Source organism: Sphaeramia orbicularis, chromosome 12, assembly GCF_902148855.1.
Source record: "Sphaeramia orbicularis chromosome 12, fSphaOr1.1, whole genome shotgun sequence".
Taxonomy (NCBI): domain Eukaryota; kingdom Metazoa; phylum Chordata; class Actinopteri; order Kurtiformes; family Apogonidae; genus Sphaeramia; species Sphaeramia orbicularis.
This window is the reverse complement of record NC_043968.1, coordinates 41,441,658-41,460,866: the sequence shown is the minus strand read 5'-3', so window position 1 is coordinate 41,460,866 and position 19,209 is coordinate 41,441,658. Positions and strand designations below refer to the sequence as shown.

Below are 19,209 nucleotides of genomic sequence, written 5' to 3'. Positions count from 1 at the left end.
ATCTCTGGGTAAGTGCTCATTAGAAAGTAAGATTCAGCAAATTCAGAGAGGACCATAAAAATTAGGAGTATGCTACCTCTAAAATTGTCCCCCTGCTCTTTTTTTTTTTTTTTTTATGTCCAATAAAGCTAAATAGATCCTTAACTGAGGCACCCTGAACAAACCTGGTGAAGATTTGGGGATGGGGTTAAACAGGAATGAAGGTTCAATAGAGGGAGGATCAGATGTGAATAGACCAGTCCAGTATGCTTGTGACTGTGTGTATGTGTGTGCGTGTATGTGCATGTGTGTGTGTTTGTGTGGTGCTTTTTCTTTTTCTTTGGGTCGAGGCTGAATGGGGATGAATGACAGAGAGAGTGTACAAGAGGGAGAAAGAGAGTTTGTGTGCAGCAGTCTGTGCTCAGCTCCACACAGGACCTATCATTACCAGATGTCACAGTGAGCGTGGCTGCCAGCCCAATCACAGCTCATTGCCTTAAACACCAAACCCTCTGCCTGTTTCTCCTCTTCATTTTCTTCTACTCTCTTTTTACTCCCTCTGTCTCCCTTTTCTCACTCTCTTCCTTTTTTTCGTCTTCCTCCCTTCTCCATTTCCAGCTGTTTTTGGAGCAGGCAGCGAGAACGGGGGAAGTTCTCCACCAATTGTTTCGGTCCTGAGAGGAGCTCGGCGGTGGGACCCCTCCCTCCTTCTGTCTCTCTCCTCTGTCTCTCTTTCTCTCTCCCTCTCTCTCTCTCTCTCTCTCTCTCTCTCCTCCCCTTGTTGTGACAGAGCACACCTGCTTGATCTTGGCTGCACGCGTTCCGAGTCCAATTACCCCACAGGCCCTCGCAGCCTCTTCATAGTCTCATCCCCCCCACTCGACTGGATTTTGGGAGTCAAGCTTCATCTCGCTCACTTCTGTTCTCTTTGCCTTGCTTCTACTGAGAACAGGTAGGTCAATCCTTTTAATTCTGGGAGAGAAGAATGTATGGATTTTACAGGGATGGATGTGTTAGGAATAAGGAGTTACAGCTTGTTTTTCTTTCTAAGATATGAAAAAAAATCTCCAGGGAATCATTTAGCTTTTGCTGGATTGAGACTCAAATCGAAGTCTGACAAATATCATTTTTGGTGATTTTAAAGTGTCATTGTTTGTTGGTGATGTCATTTTTATCTCAGAAGTTGACTGTTATTTTCTTTCACTTTTTTGTGTGTATGTGTTTCTTAGACTACCACTCAATTTTTATGTAACATTTTATTTCCAACTTACTTTACAGCATTTGTGTGTGTATTCCAGATATGTTGCCAGGTCTTGTTCCCACGGCACTCTTGGCTTTGTGATGAGGGACCTTAATTATTTCCAGTCCAATCTGCATACAGCTCAGTGAAAAGAGCAGCGGCTAGGAAAGGGGGTGTGGTAGCGCTGTTGATGCTGATACTCTCCCTTCTGCCAAAAGCCTATTCTTCTGGCCCTTCATTAAAGTGTGATGTGATGTTCTTGGTTGTTTTTCCCTGACAACTGTTTGGACATCTGTTTGTTGACTGTTTGGATGTACCCCGTATGGGTTTTGCGTTCTGCCAATTTATTTGATTAGAATGTCACTTTTTTATTTGGCAAACATGATGTGGTATGCTTACATAAACTCAAGGAGTTGAGAAAGTGAAACAGAACATGAATTTTTTGTTTCCCAAGGGCTAGTGGAAAAGATTAGAGTTTGTTTCATTTGTTTACTTTTCTTTCATTCGTCCTCCTTTTTTTTCAGTCCCTCTGGTGTTTGGGCAGTCTGCAAGCAAATGAGGAAAAAAAGCTGAAACAACAAAGAGGATTTCTTTGTGTTGATTCAGCCCATTACTGTTTATCATGACTTTGATTGGAAAAGTTTTTAGCATGTCTCACACTTTCCATTTCAGCAGTTCATTTGGGACTGCAACTAGACCATTCAACCCTAATCTCTTATCTGTCTCCTCTGTGGACCTGTTTCTTCTCAGTTTGAGCATTTTCTGCTCACTGTGGCTCTGTGACTGTGTTTTCACAGGAGCAGAAGAAAACCCAAATTGCTAGGGGCAACTTAAAGTGAGAGGCTTTGAAGAGGAGATAAAAAAAAAAAAAAAACTGTACCTGGCAACACATAGTGCCATTAATCCCATAATGGTACAGCTTCCTCTATCAAAGAGAGGTCTGAAGGCTTCCCGACAAGCCACCACACAACTCCCAGCTAACTCATTACATCCTTTTTGCCAAGAGGGGAAAAACCTAATAAGGCTCAGCTGCAATGAATTGCACTGAATGGACTCAAGTGAAACAAGGAAAAACTGAGGCAAACAAAATAGAATGCAAAGTGGGACTTAGAATAGAAAAGAGGCTAAAAAGAGGGCCTAAACACTGAACTAAAATACATTCAGAGCTATAAAAGTACAGCAGTAGTTCATACTTTTGAACTGAGCAGATGTTTAACTTCTGAAACAGAAATGAGAGAAGGGAAGGTTTGGAGGAGACAAGGCCCAGATTTGCACTCAGGGACTGCATTTTTCCATCTGGGCTACAACTCTTTGGGTCAGAAAGAGCAAAAGAACAATGCAGTTGAATGGACATCAGCCATGAAGCCCTCCACAGCCCCTGCTCACTGAAATACCAGAAAGTTCCACATGTCAGTCTTTCTGGGCAACATTTTAAGGGTCAGACAGAGGAAGAAAATACCATAAGCTATGGGAGAAAAGCCGGAGCAGGAAAGAGGACAAAATGGGAGGAGGAGATGGAAAGAGAAGAAAGGGAGTGAAGGTTGGGCAGTTCATCCACGTCTGTGCAGCACAGACTGTTGATAATGGGACTGAGGTTGATGGCAGGCCGACAGCTCTTCTCATGGAACAGCTGAAATGTGGTTTAACCACTCACTGGCTTTTTCATGTGTCTGTATCTCCAAACAACAGCCATGCTTTAGAGACCGTAAACGTCTCTAATAATACTTATGGCTCTAGCACTTTTTTCTTGGATGTGCAGAGAAATTCTATTTATTGTGGTAATCAGAATTAATATCCCTGATCCACAGTGTTCTATGCAGACTTATAGTACAGTTGATTGCATGGACTCCGATCAGTTTCCAGACAAGACTGATTCGGCCAAAGACATATTACAAGAACCTTTTGGCTCTGAAATTGTTTGTTGGCTGTGTCTTTGCATATTTTCAGATACACATGTTCTCACTCACAAAATCCCCTGATATCAGAAATCTGTGAAAACAACCGCAGACTCCTCAGCCAGAAAAGCCATTTAAATGTATCTATTTTTTATTTTTATTTTACCATTTTTACAGATTATGATTGTGTTTGAAATACGTGTTTATGCAGCCATGTGGGAGGGGAGCTTACATTCATGTGCTGATGGGTTAAAAGGGCCACACGTGTTTTAAATGTCCTGTGGCCTTGTAAATACCTTCCAATGATTCATTGCTGACAGACGCTCTGCAGAGGCAGACACGGGTCTTTGCGGAGTTGGAGAAAATGGGGGAGTTGACGGACAAGGGTGGATCAGATAGTAGTTGGTACTTTATATTGTTTCCACTTCACAGCTTGTTTTGCTTTGCTTAAGTCCAGACAGGTTAATGCTCAGGCATGTACAAGGTGCTGCAAAAGTTGTGCGGGAATACCAGCACCAGTTTGTTTGATATGGTAAGTGTTGCAAGGGTGTTTCATTGATTTATTTTTTTTAAGCGCAAACTTTCAATGACAAAGGAGAAAGTGACAGAGCAAAGGAGGGAAAATTACCTTACTCCCTCATGCGAGTTCTGCTTCCTGTCTGGGAATCATTAGTAATGCTGAGGCCAGACTTGGGGGAGAGAGAGAGAGAGAAGAGAGATGAGACAAAAGAGGAAGACAGGAGAATTGACAAGGGTGTTGCTACTACAGGAAATGTCAACCTCTGTCCCCTTTTTTTCTCCTTTTGGTCAGACATGAATGATGAATCACAGGTTTTAAAAGAGAAGAAGATAAAAATGGTTTGGTTTCCATTTACCACGACTCTTACTGGGATATAGTTGGTTATAAATCTGACAGGGTAAATTCAAAACAAAGCTGCCTGTGCTTTTGTTCAGCACAGATACATCTTTTCAATATTCACCAGACCCCCATTCACATTACTGTAACAAGGACTGCCCTCATCTTTCAAAGTAAACTTCCAGTGAACTGTGCCTGGTTTACTTATGATATATACATATATGTTTTGACATTAAGATAATCAGGTACTCTTTGTTGCCACATTTGCACTCTTTATTTTCAGGTGGTTTCCTGTGATTAAATCCAGTCCATTTTACATACTGTATGCTGACAAACAGCTGTGCCACAGTATGTCTGTACTGTCCCTGTTGTCAGCTGAAGCAACACTAAACTGAAACATGAAAATAACTTTGGTTTCATGTACTTGTTTGATGATACTGTAACCATTCTTTTGAAGGAAAACCATCTGACAGCTTTAAGGTAGATGTGGTCTCACTGGAACCAAAATGAAACACATCTGAGAATATAAAGATTAAATCACTTTAAAATATTACCCTAAAGGTGCATCGCTTTGAAGAAATGATTTATAATGTCACAGTAGGATTTGCAAACCTTCAAGCAAATACTGAACATTTGCAATATCAAACCTAACCTGAGGTTTTAAAAGAATTCTTCAGTAAAAATGTTGACTTTATGTTTTTTTAGGTTCCATCTTCTTAAAGAGGAAAGGATATACTAATACTGGCAGGTCTGCCCTGTTAAGTCATGTTTCGGCATGTTGTGTTCATCCCTCTGGGTTTAGTGTTTGAAGAGTCTGCCTCATGTGTTTAGTAGATGCTCCAGGTGTGTGTGAGGTGGGGGCATCTTATTAGAGCAGGACATCAAGCCTTTGGACCTAATGAAAGAACCTGATGCCTAAAGCTCAGCAGGTTGTCTCATGCATCATCATCCAGCTGGGAAAGCCATCTAAAATATTGTTTAATTTATTTCTTGAAGATTGCATTCAAGTATTATTCCTTACTCTATGTTTGGAATTTAAAGCTATTTTCATGCTCACCAGTTGGCCAGCGACTGGATAACCACATACCAATACTTGTAATATATAGCTGCACAACTCCTAATGCCCCAAAGTCCCCTAACTGAATAATATCAGCAACATTTAGTTTTTATTCTCTGGCTGCTGTTAGAGGTGGATAGTTAAAGCAATAATTCCCTTCAAATCCCTTTTATTCCTTTTTCCTGGTTTTGTTTCAAATTCCTGTTTTATTCCCAACAACAGCTTCTGGGCCTGATTACACTGTGACCCACAAACTTACACTGATTCTTGTCCGTCTGCAGTAACGCTGAAACAATTAAGAGCGGAAAGAGCTTAGTTAGATGGTTCTACTGTATGTCTGGCACATATTAAAAGCTGCCGAAAAGTTTATGGACAAAGGGTTAAGGATTAATGGTAGAACACATGGTGGGCTGTTGGAATCTAGCCCACATGTGCATGTATATCTGTGTATGTGTTTGTGGCCATGGGTCAGACCTGAGAGATAAGGTTCAGCAATGAGCAAGGAAACCACTGTTATTTCATGTGTGCCTCTGATCGTTTGACCAGAACTGGAAGACTAGCTTTCTCTAATTATTTTAACTTGCTAGGTGTGTCAGGTATGTGTGGAATTCACAAATAGGTGAATGTGTACAAACATTTGATATACCCTCCTTAAAATACTTTGCAGCTAATGTATCATTCTACAAGATGAGGTCACCCATCTGGTATTCAAGCAGGATAAAATAAACCATCCAAAGCATCTACAATTATTATCTAACCCAAGAGTGCTTTACCTCCAACAGAATACACCTGCCAAATCTGCAAACAAGGTTTTTGTTGGATTAAGCTCTCGACCTCGCTTAGATAAGAGAGTTGGAGGCAGCCAAGCTTAGTCAGTCTGGAGACTAGAACATCCTGTCCTCTGGATCTACTTTAGTTTCAGACTGGAGCATTTTGGTCAAACAACTCCTTGCACATGCTCCATGTATCCAAAATGTAGGGAAAACTGCTGTTACGTATTTGACTCATTTCAAGATGTGACAGCTGATGAATGAGATCACCTCTTCAAACTTTTTTCCATTTCATACCAACAGAGTAAAAAAGAAAGAGAGTTAAAGAGAAATCCCATCTAGCATATGCAGTAAACTGAATCAAAGTGATTTGACGTGTGCATACTGTATGCAGGCACTGTAACCACTGGACTGAAGTTGTACAGTGTGTCAAAGCAGTAGCTCTTTTGTGGATGAGGACTATAATTACTGCTGCTGTTGGGAGTCACTGAGCTGTGATCCCATGACCTGACATAACCCTAACCTGCCGCTCCTTCTGATTCAGTCTGCCATATTTTCCAATGACTGCTATAATTTTTTATAAAATATAGTATTTGCATCTGTTACATTATCTGAACCTACATGTATACATATAATGTATTAGTATACATATGAAAAAGATCTAAGAACATGTACTTGTTGATATTTGACTCAGTCACATTGTAAACTACACAAATACAACTATAAACTAAGCAAAGATCCATTATATGTGCATCATAGAGAGGCTCACAGACTATATAAACGAGGACAGCGTGACTCGAGCCAGCTGATGGTTTTGGGTTAGTTTCATCATCCTGGTCATGATGTTCGGGTCAAGGTCCGCTGCAGCCCAACTGCTCCCAAATCATTTGTTAGCAGCTGCGGCTCAAACCCACTCTTCAATTATTGTGGCACTGAAAGGGAAGGAGCAACCCTTGGCTATATACATGACATGCAGATTGCTGGGTCTTTGAAACACTGGATGCATTTGTGTGAGTGTGTGTGTGAAAGGTCACGGAGTTTCACTGACAACTTGAGTCTTGAGACGTATGAGTGTGTGTCATCTGGGTTGTGGTTGACTTTAGAAATAGAAGACTGTGTTGGAGTAATAGGGTTCTCCCAGTGACTCTTAACTATTGCAACACTGGGTTTCCATTGTGTGTTTGGACACACAGATGCTAAAGAAGGTATGCACTGATACTGCTGGTAAACAGGCCGTTGCTGTGAGTCTTTATCTCTGGACAGATGAAAATGGAATACAGTTGTATACAGTGGAAGCTGTACATTTTCCCATTAGGTGTCCCCAGGGTGTTCCTTTTGAAAGCTAATGCAGATGCAACTTATCAGGCCAATGTTGTGTTTTTCTGAGTGGAAAAAGTGAATTTATTCTGTGAAATTGCATATGGCATCATCCACAAGGTTATGTTCAGAACAATGAATTATTATTCATTTATGAGCAGACCGATTGTCAGTTCCACTATCAGTAGTTTATGTCCTCGGTTTGTTTTTGGCCCCTTAATAACAAACATCAGTCTGTTTCTTCAGACAAAAAATTGTCTAGTTTTCTTTTCATTTCTAAGAGACCCCTCACCTTCCTCCTAAACTAACAATTTAAATGTCATATTTGACCAACCTCTGTAAACTTTTACACCCTGGTGTTTAACCTTCTAACCCCAGGCATATCACATCTCACCTTTGCCCTTTGCCTTTCTAGACTTTTACCAGTGCTTCTCGCTCTGTATTTATTATGAACATCTCTCATCCTCCAGGCTCCCTACAGCAGCACCATGAGGTCGGCCTGTCTCTCTCTGCTCCTGGTCACTGCCTGCTGGGCTTTGCCCTTCCGCCAGTCTGGCTTCTTAGACTTCATGATGGAGGATGAGGTAGGATCGGGTGATCCGACCACAGATATAAGCATCCCTCCCATGGCCGAGGGCCCCAAGTGCCCCTTCCGATGCCAGTGCCACCTGCGTGTCATCCAGTGCTCTGACCTTGGTAAGACAACACACCTTCATCTCTTATTTCTAAGAGAATTACAGGAAATAGGTGGCAGAATCATCCAAGGCACAGATAGCTTCAGTAAAAAGAAGTGTGTCCATACTATTCATTCATGCTATGATATGTACCGTTACTATCTTAAACTTCATCTCTGAATTTACTCAGGGGTGTGTTGATACGTACCAACACTGTATGATGCATAAAACTGCTTTGTGAATTTTCTAGTTAATATTAGTTATCCACTGGTACATTCTGCAGTGATAGCTGAATCCAACACAGTTCTGACTCCATGGTTCATTTTGGATTCCCTCATAAAGAAGGCTCTGAGGAGATAGAGCTAATGATAGTAGCACACTAAGTTTGTTCTGTCTATGTTAACAACAGCACTGAACCCTTATATTACTTCCTTTCCAACATTACAATATTACTTTACGTTGTGATATTAGCTGTCTACCTCCTGCTAATGAAAATTATCAAAGCGTCAAATATCAAGTCAAACAAGTATCAATTAGTACATTATCATGAACAAACACAACATCAAATCTGAGCTCATACTCACATACCGTTAGCCTTATACCATAATTCCCTAAGTCATATTTTTGGCCTGTATAACTTTATTCTCCTAACACTGCTGGTTCATTTTTCAACATTGGCTATGACCTTAAAAATATATGACTTTGGGGATTATGCAGTGAGGTGAACACTTTGTTTCCTGGCACATATTTAGTGTTTCCACTTCATCCACATTCATATGTATTAATTTATACATTTGTTTGTATAACCCTGAAAGTATGTGATAAAACAAATATATTAACTCATTAATTTCTTTACTTATGTTATGTCACTTCATGAATGCAGCCACCACAGTAAATAGTATATGGTGGGGTGATCTTTATACAAGGACTATTTTTCTTTAAATTAGCTTAGAAAAAAATCACAATATACTTCCTTCACTACAGTATCATATTGTAATATATCAAATTGCACCCCTGTATCGTGATATAGATTGTGTTTCTAAATTCTTGCCTCTGGATGTAGAGTTCATATTAACAGATGTCTATTATTTTATGCCACATCTAACAGGCAATCAAACTAGTGATCGACTCAAACCTTCTAGGCTGCCCTCAAACGTACTGTCACCCAACATGGGGCTCAAATCCATGACCCAGAGCTTAAGAGTCTCATGCCCTAATGACCATAACTCCTTTACTAGCTTTAACATATTAAATGTTAAATATAATATTTAGTGCTACTTGAAGGTATTAATCTGAAAAAAAAACAGTATAGCATGGATATTAAACTCTACTACATCACCTCATCACTAAACATTCTCTGATTACTTGTTTTTTCACATCATCATTTACAGTGTATTTTATCATTGCTTTGAGACTCATTGCAGCAGAAATTACATATTGTGCGTTTAACATTCATGAATGTATAGGGTAATAATGCACAGAAATCTCAAGGGAAATCAATTGTGTTTTCTTCACTCACTCCTCCATTTGGCTTTCTGATGTGAATTCCAAACATCCACACTCAATATAATGGGTGTTCTGCTGAGGTCAGACGGGTGGCTGCACAAGAATGACTGCTCTCTTCAACAGTGCTGATTTTACTGTAAGAAAAGGAGGAGGTCACTGACTTTACATGTTCCAATCTTTCCTCCATTCAACCAAATAAACCAGTTCACACAAAGGGTGTTTGATGTTACGCATCACTGGGGATTCCCACCAAGAGCGTCACACAAACAACTGGTTCAGTAAATGCTCACAGATGGTGTTAAGCATTTTTCCAGTTTTGTTACAAGTACATCTTTTTGTCTGTCCGAGGCAAACTGTTTCCTTAAAGTGATTTCAATTAAAGGTCACACTGGACAGAAGAAACCTTTCCAACTTTTAACAAATGTTCCAGAGATTGTTTTTCAGTGTAATGCTCACTCGCCGAGATTAAAAGTCTACAATTACTAACCTGGCTTTTTACTTCAGTGCAGTCACAACAGTTTACTCATTTGGCATCTTTTGTGTTTGGAGCTTATCGACTGTGTTTGTCTAATCTCATGTATAGCATATACAATGACTCTGAGTCTAATTGCAAAGTTTGTCAAAGAAAAGTCCCTGACGTAATTTGGCAATTTCCTGTATGTTTCATTAAAGTGTGTTGCTTAACAGTTGGGTATGACAGTTTTTTGGCTCAGCTTTGAGCCATTTGGAGAGGGAGGGGTAGAGGAATCAAGATGATGGAGAGGGGGGAGTGACACAAATGGACAAACTGGGAACATGATGATAAAATAAAAAAGAAACAGACAGAAACACTCAGCGCAAAACTATTTTAGTTGAACTGTCAAAAGCAGAATGAATGAGCTCCAGGGTTAAATGAAAGGACACTCATAGGATTCTGTTGGTTTCTGTAAATTGGCTTGAGAGCCTGGTTTCAACCAGCTCTATATGTAAAGTGCCACAAGATAACTTTTGTTATGATTTGGTGTTATATAAATAAAATTTGATTGATTGATTGATTGATTGATTGACTGATAGGAGAGTGATCATATAGAATGTGAAGTTTAGGGGGAGCATAAGCACAGATACGTCCACATGGGCAGGTGGCTTAGCAGTCAAAGCGACAGACAGGCAGCCAGAGAAAGACAGACAGTTGGAGAGAGTGATGTACGGGAAACGGCCGGTTCCATTACATCAGTGCTTTAGCCAGGGCCTCAGTCAGCGCCACTTTCCCCGGAGACACAGCTCCATGGCTGGATTCTCATTCTTCTGCATCAGCACTGTTGGCTCCGAGCCGCCATCTGTTTCCCAGACCCACTGGCACACAAATACACACTCCCGCACTTAGACACTTATAAGAATAAACATATACGTATATGCATATATTTGGACGCATACACAGGCCTGGGCAAGAGAGTCTGCTCAGCATCACAAAGTAGCAATTCGCTTTTGTAGATGTGGATTTTTCTCAGTGGTTTGCAGCTGGAGAGGTGACAAATAAAACATTCAGAGAAAAAAATGCTGAGGGTTCACATGAGTTGTGAGTACTATATATGCCAAGTCTATTAGAAAATGGTTCATCTCCCTACGAATGATTTAAAGAACTATTTTGTATGGATGTGCGAAGATTATACTATAACCTAATCACCTGTATCATATATTTTCTTTGCAGTACTTATTTGCACTAGTGCGTTGTTACATCTACCCTTAACTGGGAAATTAATGACCTACTGTGCAAAAATCTCATCCCACTCATCCCCTTAAGGCGTTCTGTTTTTTTAGGATGCAGCCATATGAACTTGTATTGCTGAAAACAAAAAGCCAGACAAGGAAATTATATAAAAATCAGCATTAATCAGGGTAAGGGCTGAAAGTTAGTACAATTGAGTCCCAGTAATCTTCCACTTCATATCCTAATCATTTGATTCATGGTGAATATAATAGTGAAGTCCAGACTTTTTCATTTCTAGTGACTGTTGGGTGAAAAGTGAGAAGTGTCACACTTTACTATGACAGTCTATACTCACTTGTTTGTTCACATTATTGTTGTAATTCCACCGGTAGTTGAAAGGAACAGCATCATATTGTTTCTTACCACAATCCATTGGTATATTTTTTTGCTCACGTCAAACATCTTTTGTACTGTCTTTGTTATAAAATGGCTTTGTTTACTATAACTGTCCACAAAAGTGTATGTGTAAGTTAAGGAAGAATAAATAGCCCTAAAAATAACATGATTCAATTGTCATCTTAACTGTTAATAATGACTATTTTAAAGGGATGTTAAGCATTTTGTGTTTAGAACAAACAGAAGCATAAAAAGCTACAATGAAAGGGAAAAGTCATGTGTTTTAAATAAGAACAATAAGTCACAAATCAGGAGTGTGTGTGTGTGTGCGTGTGTGTGTGTGCGCGCTAACATAGAGGTACACAATATAGTGCTGTAATGATGGCGGAGACCACAAACAGCTGTGATGGTTTGTGGGTCATCCACTGCAGAGCTGGAAAAGCTGACAGAAAAGCAAACGTAGCTGGAAGTAATGTTTGGGTGAGCTGAACCAAAGTCGTCACAAGCTTTTAAGAAAAAATGTGTCCAGACATTTGTATGTGGACTTTTGGAGATACAAAGTGTAAGCTTCTTTGTTAAACAGTTTATTTTATGCCTCTTCCTCTGAAATGTAAACTGCCCATTATGAATCTCAGTGTATTTTCTTATGTTACCACGGATGCAAAAGTGTGTACTTCAGAAGTCCCAGCTGTCTTTGCTCACCCTTACAAAACCGTCCACCCAACTAAACAGTCTTTCACTACCGAGACCATTTTCTATGTCACACGGTTTTTACGTGCCACGCTAAAGTCCAAGCAAAACGATTTAGCATGAGCTCAGTGTCCAGGTATGCAGTCACCGACATGCTCCAAAGGAAATTTGTTTCAAGGTCCATTTCCACCATATGTGCCTTGGAGCATGTCAAATAGTTGTTTGTTCCTTTGGAATGTCACTATAAAACCATTTTTTCCCCTCAGTCCCTATCATTCAGAAACTGTGTAGCATGCTTCAAAAAACAGCCTTTGATATTCATCAGTGTTCCTGTTGCATGACTGTGACTATTTCCTTCTCCTCCAGGTTTCTATGTGTGACTTCAATTTATAGTAAACCTCACTAACAGGACTGATACTGATTCAAAACAGACTATTGAGTTTCTGGTAATGTTCATGGAAACCAGGACTTAATTTTGTATTAATTTCCTGTTGAAGCGTTATTGTGGTTCAGTTTTCATGACTCAAACAAGAGCTGTCAGCCATTAGCTCACATTAGTATTCAGTAACGTTAACAATCATAATGTGCCATCAGGTCTGAAGGCAGTTCCTGGAGACATCCCAGATGACACAACCCTGCTGGATCTGCAGAACAACAAGATCACTGAGATTAAGGAGAATGACTTCAAGAACCTGAAAGGATTACATGTAAGAGTCACTTTAATTTGTGCCAGTGCATTATTTGTCATGTGTGTAACATTTGCTTTAATGTCACTTTCACTACTATTGTTACTGTAAGGACTTTTTAATATAAAACCTCGGTGATCTATTGTCAAACAATTGCATCTACTGTATTCTCATTTTTAGCCACTCATACTCCTCCCAAATTCACCACGCAGAAATAGTGAATTCACAGAACCGTACTCCTCCCAGTCTACAGGTGCATGGAAACTATTCAGCTGAAGGCTGCACACGCTCACGCCTTTCTTACTGGCAGTAAATACCTCTGTCTGAGACTGAGCGGTTTCCACTGTAATGTTACTTCTGCCTCATGAGGAATCAATCCCATACTTCACATTGTCTTGTGTCTACTTGCACAAGAACAGAATAGTGGGAGTGAAATTTTTCTGAAAATGCATTAACTCTGACTGCAGAATGGACTTGAACTTGCACTGTACAAACCAATTTTCATCCAGAAACTACAAATTCTCAACTGTCCCATAGTACATTGAACTCTCAGCAATGAGCACTTAGCAGTAAGGTTAGAACAGTGGTAATGATGATTTTGGAAATACAACATGCAAATGCAACACAGACCAGTATTTATGCAGTATACATGTACTGTATATCTTACCTTCTTTCTTTTCTTTTTTCTAGGCTCTGATCCTGGTAAACAACAAAATCACTGTCATCCATGCCAAGGCTCTCAACCCTCTGACCAAACTGCAGCGTCTCTACCTGTCTAAGAACATGCTAAAGGACGTACCTGCTAACATGCCCAAGAGCCTGCAAGAGTTGAGGATCCATGAGAACGAGATCACTAAGATCAAAAAGTCCTCCTTCCAGGGCATGTCCCATATCATCGTCATGGGTATGTAATCAAAAAAAAAAAAAACACTTAAAAAGAATTAGAAAATGTAAAAGACAGCTGCACTCCAGTAATAATCCTTTTTTTTTCTTTCTACAGAATAGACTGAGTGTAAAAATACATTATTCTTTTTTTGCCTAAGTTGTGGAAAGAGTGAATTTCAAGACTAATACAGTTTGTTTCTGAAAGATAGGCAATAATGTACACATTTTTTTATTTAACATCTTTGTGCCGCTTCGTTTAAGATTCATTGAAATATATCTCCTAAGACAGTTTTTCAAGTGCGTTATGTTTTGCAGTGAATACAGACACCAAAGGAGAAAATGTTCTTGTGCTCTTTTTTTTGTACCAGGGTTGGAACTAAAAGTGGGTCACAGAGCTGTTTTTTTTTTTTCTTTTTGGTTCACAAATTGAGTAAAACACACAACAATAACATGGTATTTGACCTAATTTTCCTGATTAGAATGGAAGAAAAGTGGTCAGTGAAGGAGTTTATAAATGTTGACCATAGCTATGTGAAACGTAGACATCCATCATACAAATATAACAAAAGAAACTGCTTTGTGGTAACAGAATATCTGCACACTGCAGTGGTACCTTGTCATTGTATATTTATTTGTATGTATCAGTGTGTATGATTAGCTGCATTGTTCTTCAGTCAAATATCTAAAGTGGATTCTCCCACTCAGCCTGTTGTAGACAAGATGATAAAACTGTGAAGCCTCAAATGTGTTTTCACAGACTATGTGCTGTTTTTTTATAGAAACAAATCACTAATTTGTCCTTTATCTCTATATTCTGCCTTTGTCCCTAAGTTTGAGATCCTGTTTCTAACTTGTAAGACTTTTATTGAATTATATTGTTATGCTGTAACTAAAGTTTAACAAAATGTAGATTCACTTACTTAAAATGCATTGATACAAGAATCATAATCCTGCCGTGACAAATCAAGAAAGCTGGTGTATCAAAAGGCAGAGCTGCTTTTCTCTCGTTCAGCACTGTTTACTCATGACTCAGCTCTGAGTTCCCGTAACACACCAGAGGGGAATTTTCGTCACAGATGTGATCCATCGCTGCTGTTTTCTCTTTGTATTTTGTTGCTTCATTCTGCAATCTTAATCCTGTCTTCATTTGGACTTTTTCTTCTTCAGAGCTTGGATCCAATCCCTTGAAGAGTGCAGGAGTTGAGGCCGGTGCTTTTGGGGACCTGAAAAGAGTCTCTTACATCCGCATCGCAGACACTAACATTTCAGAGATCCCCAAAGGTACAGAGACTGATATTTGTTTCAAGAAAAAACAAAAAAACCTAAATCAGGGGCTTTACTTTAATCCCAGTCTTATGCAGTCTGTCTCAGACAAAAACACCCATCTTCTATCAAAAGGATGTGTTTTATATCTGAAATGAAACAATGTTCTCAGTGAACACATAAACTTCACTGCAGTAATTCAACACTGCCATACATCACGGTGGGAACTTTAAACTCAATCTGCTGTTTGAGGTCAAATTTAATGTTCCGAATAGCTACAGTATAACTGTGACTGTCAGTTTAATATCATAAACTGCTGCTGGCGCTGTCAGTTGGTTCACAGGGGTAATCCGTATACTGTGCGTTTCTAGGTCTGCCCAGCTCCCTCTCTGAGCTCCACCTGGATGGAAACAAGATCACCAAAGTGACAGCTGAGAGCCTCAAGGGCCTGAAGAACCTGGCTAAGTAATGAGAAAGATGATTCTCCATTTAAAAGCTACTTTGTCTTGGAATTACACAAGAATTTATCACACAGGGAATCTATTACGTAACATTTTCACACATTTATTCATACCGTCTCATCACTGGTTTGATGCGTATTAACTTTATGTGACATACTGGTTTGGGTATTATCATTCAGCTAAATTAAAACAGAATCTATAGCCCTAAACAGTAGTTATTGGATGTTCAAAATGCTCATTAAAACTGTATACACTGTGTTTATAAGATCACTGCTTGGATTGTGAAGAAAAGCATGCCAAGTAAGAACAAGGAGGGCTTTGACACCGCATAAGTCAGTTGGAGAGGGTCTATGTGTAAAATGGTGTTTATTTTTCCATTTGGTTATAGTTAAGTAATGGGAAGTGGGGAAATTAGTGACAGGCATGTAGATACATTTCACTATCTTCATTTCCTCTCCATTTACGAGATAATACAACCTTTGCCTGACCATTTGCCCATCAGGTTTTTGGTTTCAGGGCTCACTTTTTCATGCATTTTTCACAAATTTGCACATCTACATCTCATTTGCTTGTCTTTTTTTGCCTGCAGGCTGGGTCTCAGCTACAATGAGATCAGCTCTGTGGAAAATGGTTCACTGGCAAACGCCCCCCACCTGCGAGAGCTGCACCTCGACAACAACGCTCTTACTAGTGTTCCTCCTGGTCTGCCTGACCATAAGTACATCCAGGTACACACAGCTTTCATTAACAACAATCGGTTTTGAGTATACAACACCGACATATACTGTAGATTGCTATTACAACCATTTAGTTCCAGCAAATTAACTCAGTTTGAGTATTATACCTCTGTTTCTAATTTTCTTACGGTGTGATCAAACACAGTTCATTTTCTCTAACTGAAAACATGTTGGAAAAGTTTACTCTGTTGCATTTTTGCATTTGGTTTGTTTTGGTTAATATCGACCAATTACAAGTGAACCGACGCTTCCAAAACAAAAGTCATATGGAATAACTTAGCCCGTTTGTTGAGTAGAGTGTTGGTAGACTGACACGCTATGATGTTACAGATTTTGGTGGAAAAGGGAAACTAAACAAACTCAATCCCATCCCCTTTAACTTTGAATTTGGTTTTTAGTTCATTTTAATGATCTTCTTAAGCCTGAGTTAAAGTTGCATCAATCCTGACCTGTGCCTCTTGTAGTGTGGTGAAATTAGATTCAAAGAACCACAGTTGAGTTCACAAGTTACAACGTTTTAGCATAATTTACTCAACTAATGGGTCTTCTAGTTGTGTATACAGGACATCACAGCAGTAACAGGACATAGACATGGGTGTAAACTGGAGAGTATATTGAAACATCACAACACAACTTTCACTATTAATTGGATTGTTTTTAAGTCTCAAATAAAACAAAAAATGCAGGTCAAAACAAATGTGATTGTGAACGTCAAACTGTTAACATCAAAATGAAGTTTAAAAAACAGTAAATGAGGTGTTTAGTCTTATATTTTTGGGATTTCTTTAGCTTGTTTGTTTTCTTCTTTCCTTTGTATGCGTCATTGTGTATGACGGTAATTCATTATAAGATTTGTCTTTGTTTTGGAGTCTGTAATTATCATTATATTGTCTGCCCCACTGATTTTGTGGCACTTTCCCTCTTTTGTTCTTATGTCTTGAATCCTTCTTATCCCTCTCAGTCTTGCACGATGAGGATCATTTAGCACCTACAGGACTTTATGCTTATTATAGAGACTCACGCATTCATTTCTACTTTTTGTGCTTCTGTTTTTTTTCGACACTCATTTGTAACATGCTTGTTCTCAGCATCACAGTTGTATGGACTGTAGTCATGTAAAAAGTATTTTCAAACTGAAGAAGGAAAAAATCCTCTTGGCTTTCTTGAGCAGCAAGTGGTATTTAGTAGTCTATTATTATCTTTTTTATCTACTTTATTTTGTAAAACCCATCTCATTCAATGACCTAACATTGTCATTATTTAAATCCCTCCTCTAGGTGGTCTACCTCCATTCCAACAAGATTGCTGCTGTGGGAACAGAGGACTTCTGTCCTCCTGGCTTCAACACCAAGAAGGCCATGTACTCTGGCATCAGCCTGTTCAGCAACCCTGTGCCTTACTGGGAAGTCCAGCCAATCACCTTCCGCTGCGTCTTCGACCGCTCCGCCATTCAACTCGGCAACTACCGGAAGAAGTAGAGCGTGCCGCCCCTCTGCGAGGAAGTGTGTGTTTGTAAATGAGTGTGTGAAAGTTTTGTAAGTGTGTGTGTTTGACCACAGCCCCGCAACACTGACCCCTCCCAGCACTGTCTTCCCACTGAAGATGATGTCATAATTCCACACACGCAAAACTTTAGTGGACATGGACCTCAAACACAACATATCATTTTCAAGAACAACTTTATTTAGCTTCAAGGGTGGTGCAACAGCACAGCAGTACCTACAGCTTATAGCTAACACCAGCATACTATAGTGATACTCACATGCACAGCAGATCATCATCGTAATAAACCAGTTCATATTAGTTCAACAACAATGAACATTACAGTACAGTTTCACATTTATAATGTAATATTGTGCAGAATATGTGCTAAACAGAAGAAAACCCCGACCAAAAATACCTGAAATCTCACTCAGTGGAAAATGTTAATAAATCTCAATTTGATAAACTGTTTCAGCCTTTAGCCATTGTATGAATTGAAAGACGGCTGGCCTGTAGAGCAGGCAGCAGGGGGTTAACTTGTGTTTTACAATACCTTTAACAACTGGTATGCTAGAATGTACTAGGTATTACCTGTGTAATAGGATTAGCATTCAGGGTGTAACATTTCCTTGTTGCACTCCTTGAATTGTATTGTACTCAATTCAAGTAGAGATAAAAGCAACCGTGACTTCTATCACATTGTGATTTCTTGTGCTTACTTCAGTTCTGGTTTTGTTTTTTTACACTTTGTTTTCAGTCCATTCCAACCCTGTCCCTCTTGTAGTATACATTGTTCCATGAAACAAGATTAAAAATAGCTTCTATAAACGTAGAATAAACCATATATGTTTTGAAGCGAAGCCATTCCCAAAGATTTATATGCATGCTCTTATTCTTCTCCTATCAACTTGAACCTGGTGCTTTCTGGAATCTCTTGTTAATGCCTGTATGTATTTCTCTTGTTTGTTTCCCTTTTTCAAGAGTTAAGAAAAATTTGAGGGTGAATGTGGACTGGCATGCCCACAGCACCCCTGCTCGTGTGAATGTTGTATGTATAGACGCTGTATATAAATGCTGTATAAAAAAAGAGATCTCTCATTGCTTAAAGGCACAAGCACTTACCATAGCTCAGACGTAATATATCGGCAACAAAGGTGTTCCTCTTTTTTCCGGAGCAGGGGCTCCAGCTTCGGTGTCCTGAACAAAATAAAAATACTAATGGAAAAAGTTTTTTTGATGAATGTAGTAATTAGAGTGTACATTATTATCATCGGAGAAGTGTACCCAGTCACCGGATGGCGCTGCTGGTTCTTGGCGAACAAGGTCAAAAGGAGGCACAGGTAAGAAAGACAGGTGAGGAATGATGAAACCATGACAAATGCAGAGAAAACACCAGAGGAGAAGTTCATTAGCTAAAATAACAGATGAGAGTTATTGAAACTCTTAAACTTGTGTGTTAGCCTGATTAATTTCTTAGTTGTTCCAAAACTAGTCTAATATTTTGAATCTATTTATCACATTGGGAGTATTTATGGAGTTCATGCTTGGTAAGATAAAATATACAGAATAAAAGTGTGGCCTAAAGCAACATTCACCAATTTCAACATAGGATCAGCTTCTGTTTAGTT

The 19,209-nt window shown here is 39.3% G+C and overlaps 1 protein-coding gene across 2 annotated transcripts; it reads left to right on the top strand.

The window, feature by feature from the left end:
* Positions 1-435: 435 nt before the first annotated feature.
* Positions 436-18,810, top strand: dcn (decorin). 2 transcript variants are annotated; one of them, XM_030150297.1, is made up of 8 exons: positions 436-931; positions 7,585-7,810; positions 12,662-12,774; positions 13,444-13,657; positions 14,806-14,919; positions 15,273-15,366; positions 15,952-16,090; positions 17,377-17,577. In XM_030150297.1, the coding sequence occupies exons 2-8, from the start codon at positions 7,603-7,605 to the stop codon at positions 17,575-17,577; spliced, it is 1,083 nt and encodes a 360-aa protein (XP_030006157.1). In that variant the 5' UTR covers positions 436-931; positions 7,585-7,602. The 2 variants fall into 2 exon arrangements, with proteins under 2 accessions (XP_030006157.1, XP_030006158.1); XM_030150298.1 differs by lacking the exon at positions 436-931 and having other exon boundaries at positions 7,603-7,810; positions 17,377-18,810.
* Positions 18,811-19,209: the final 399 nt, after the last annotated feature.

Excerpts from the sequence above, each read along its gene's own strand:
- dcn (XM_030150298.1), top strand. The coding sequence starts at position 7,603 with ATGAGGTCGGCCTGTCTCTCTCTGCTCCTGGTCACTGCCTGCTGGGCT. Across the intron at positions 13,658-14,805 it reads GTCCCATATCATCGTCATGG|AGCTTGGATCCAATCCCTTG; the intron begins GTATGTAATCAA and ends TTTCTTCTTCAG. Across the intron at positions 14,920-15,272 it reads CATTTCAGAGATCCCCAAAG|GTCTGCCCAGCTCCCTCTCT; the intron begins GTACAGAGACTG and ends GTGCGTTTCTAG.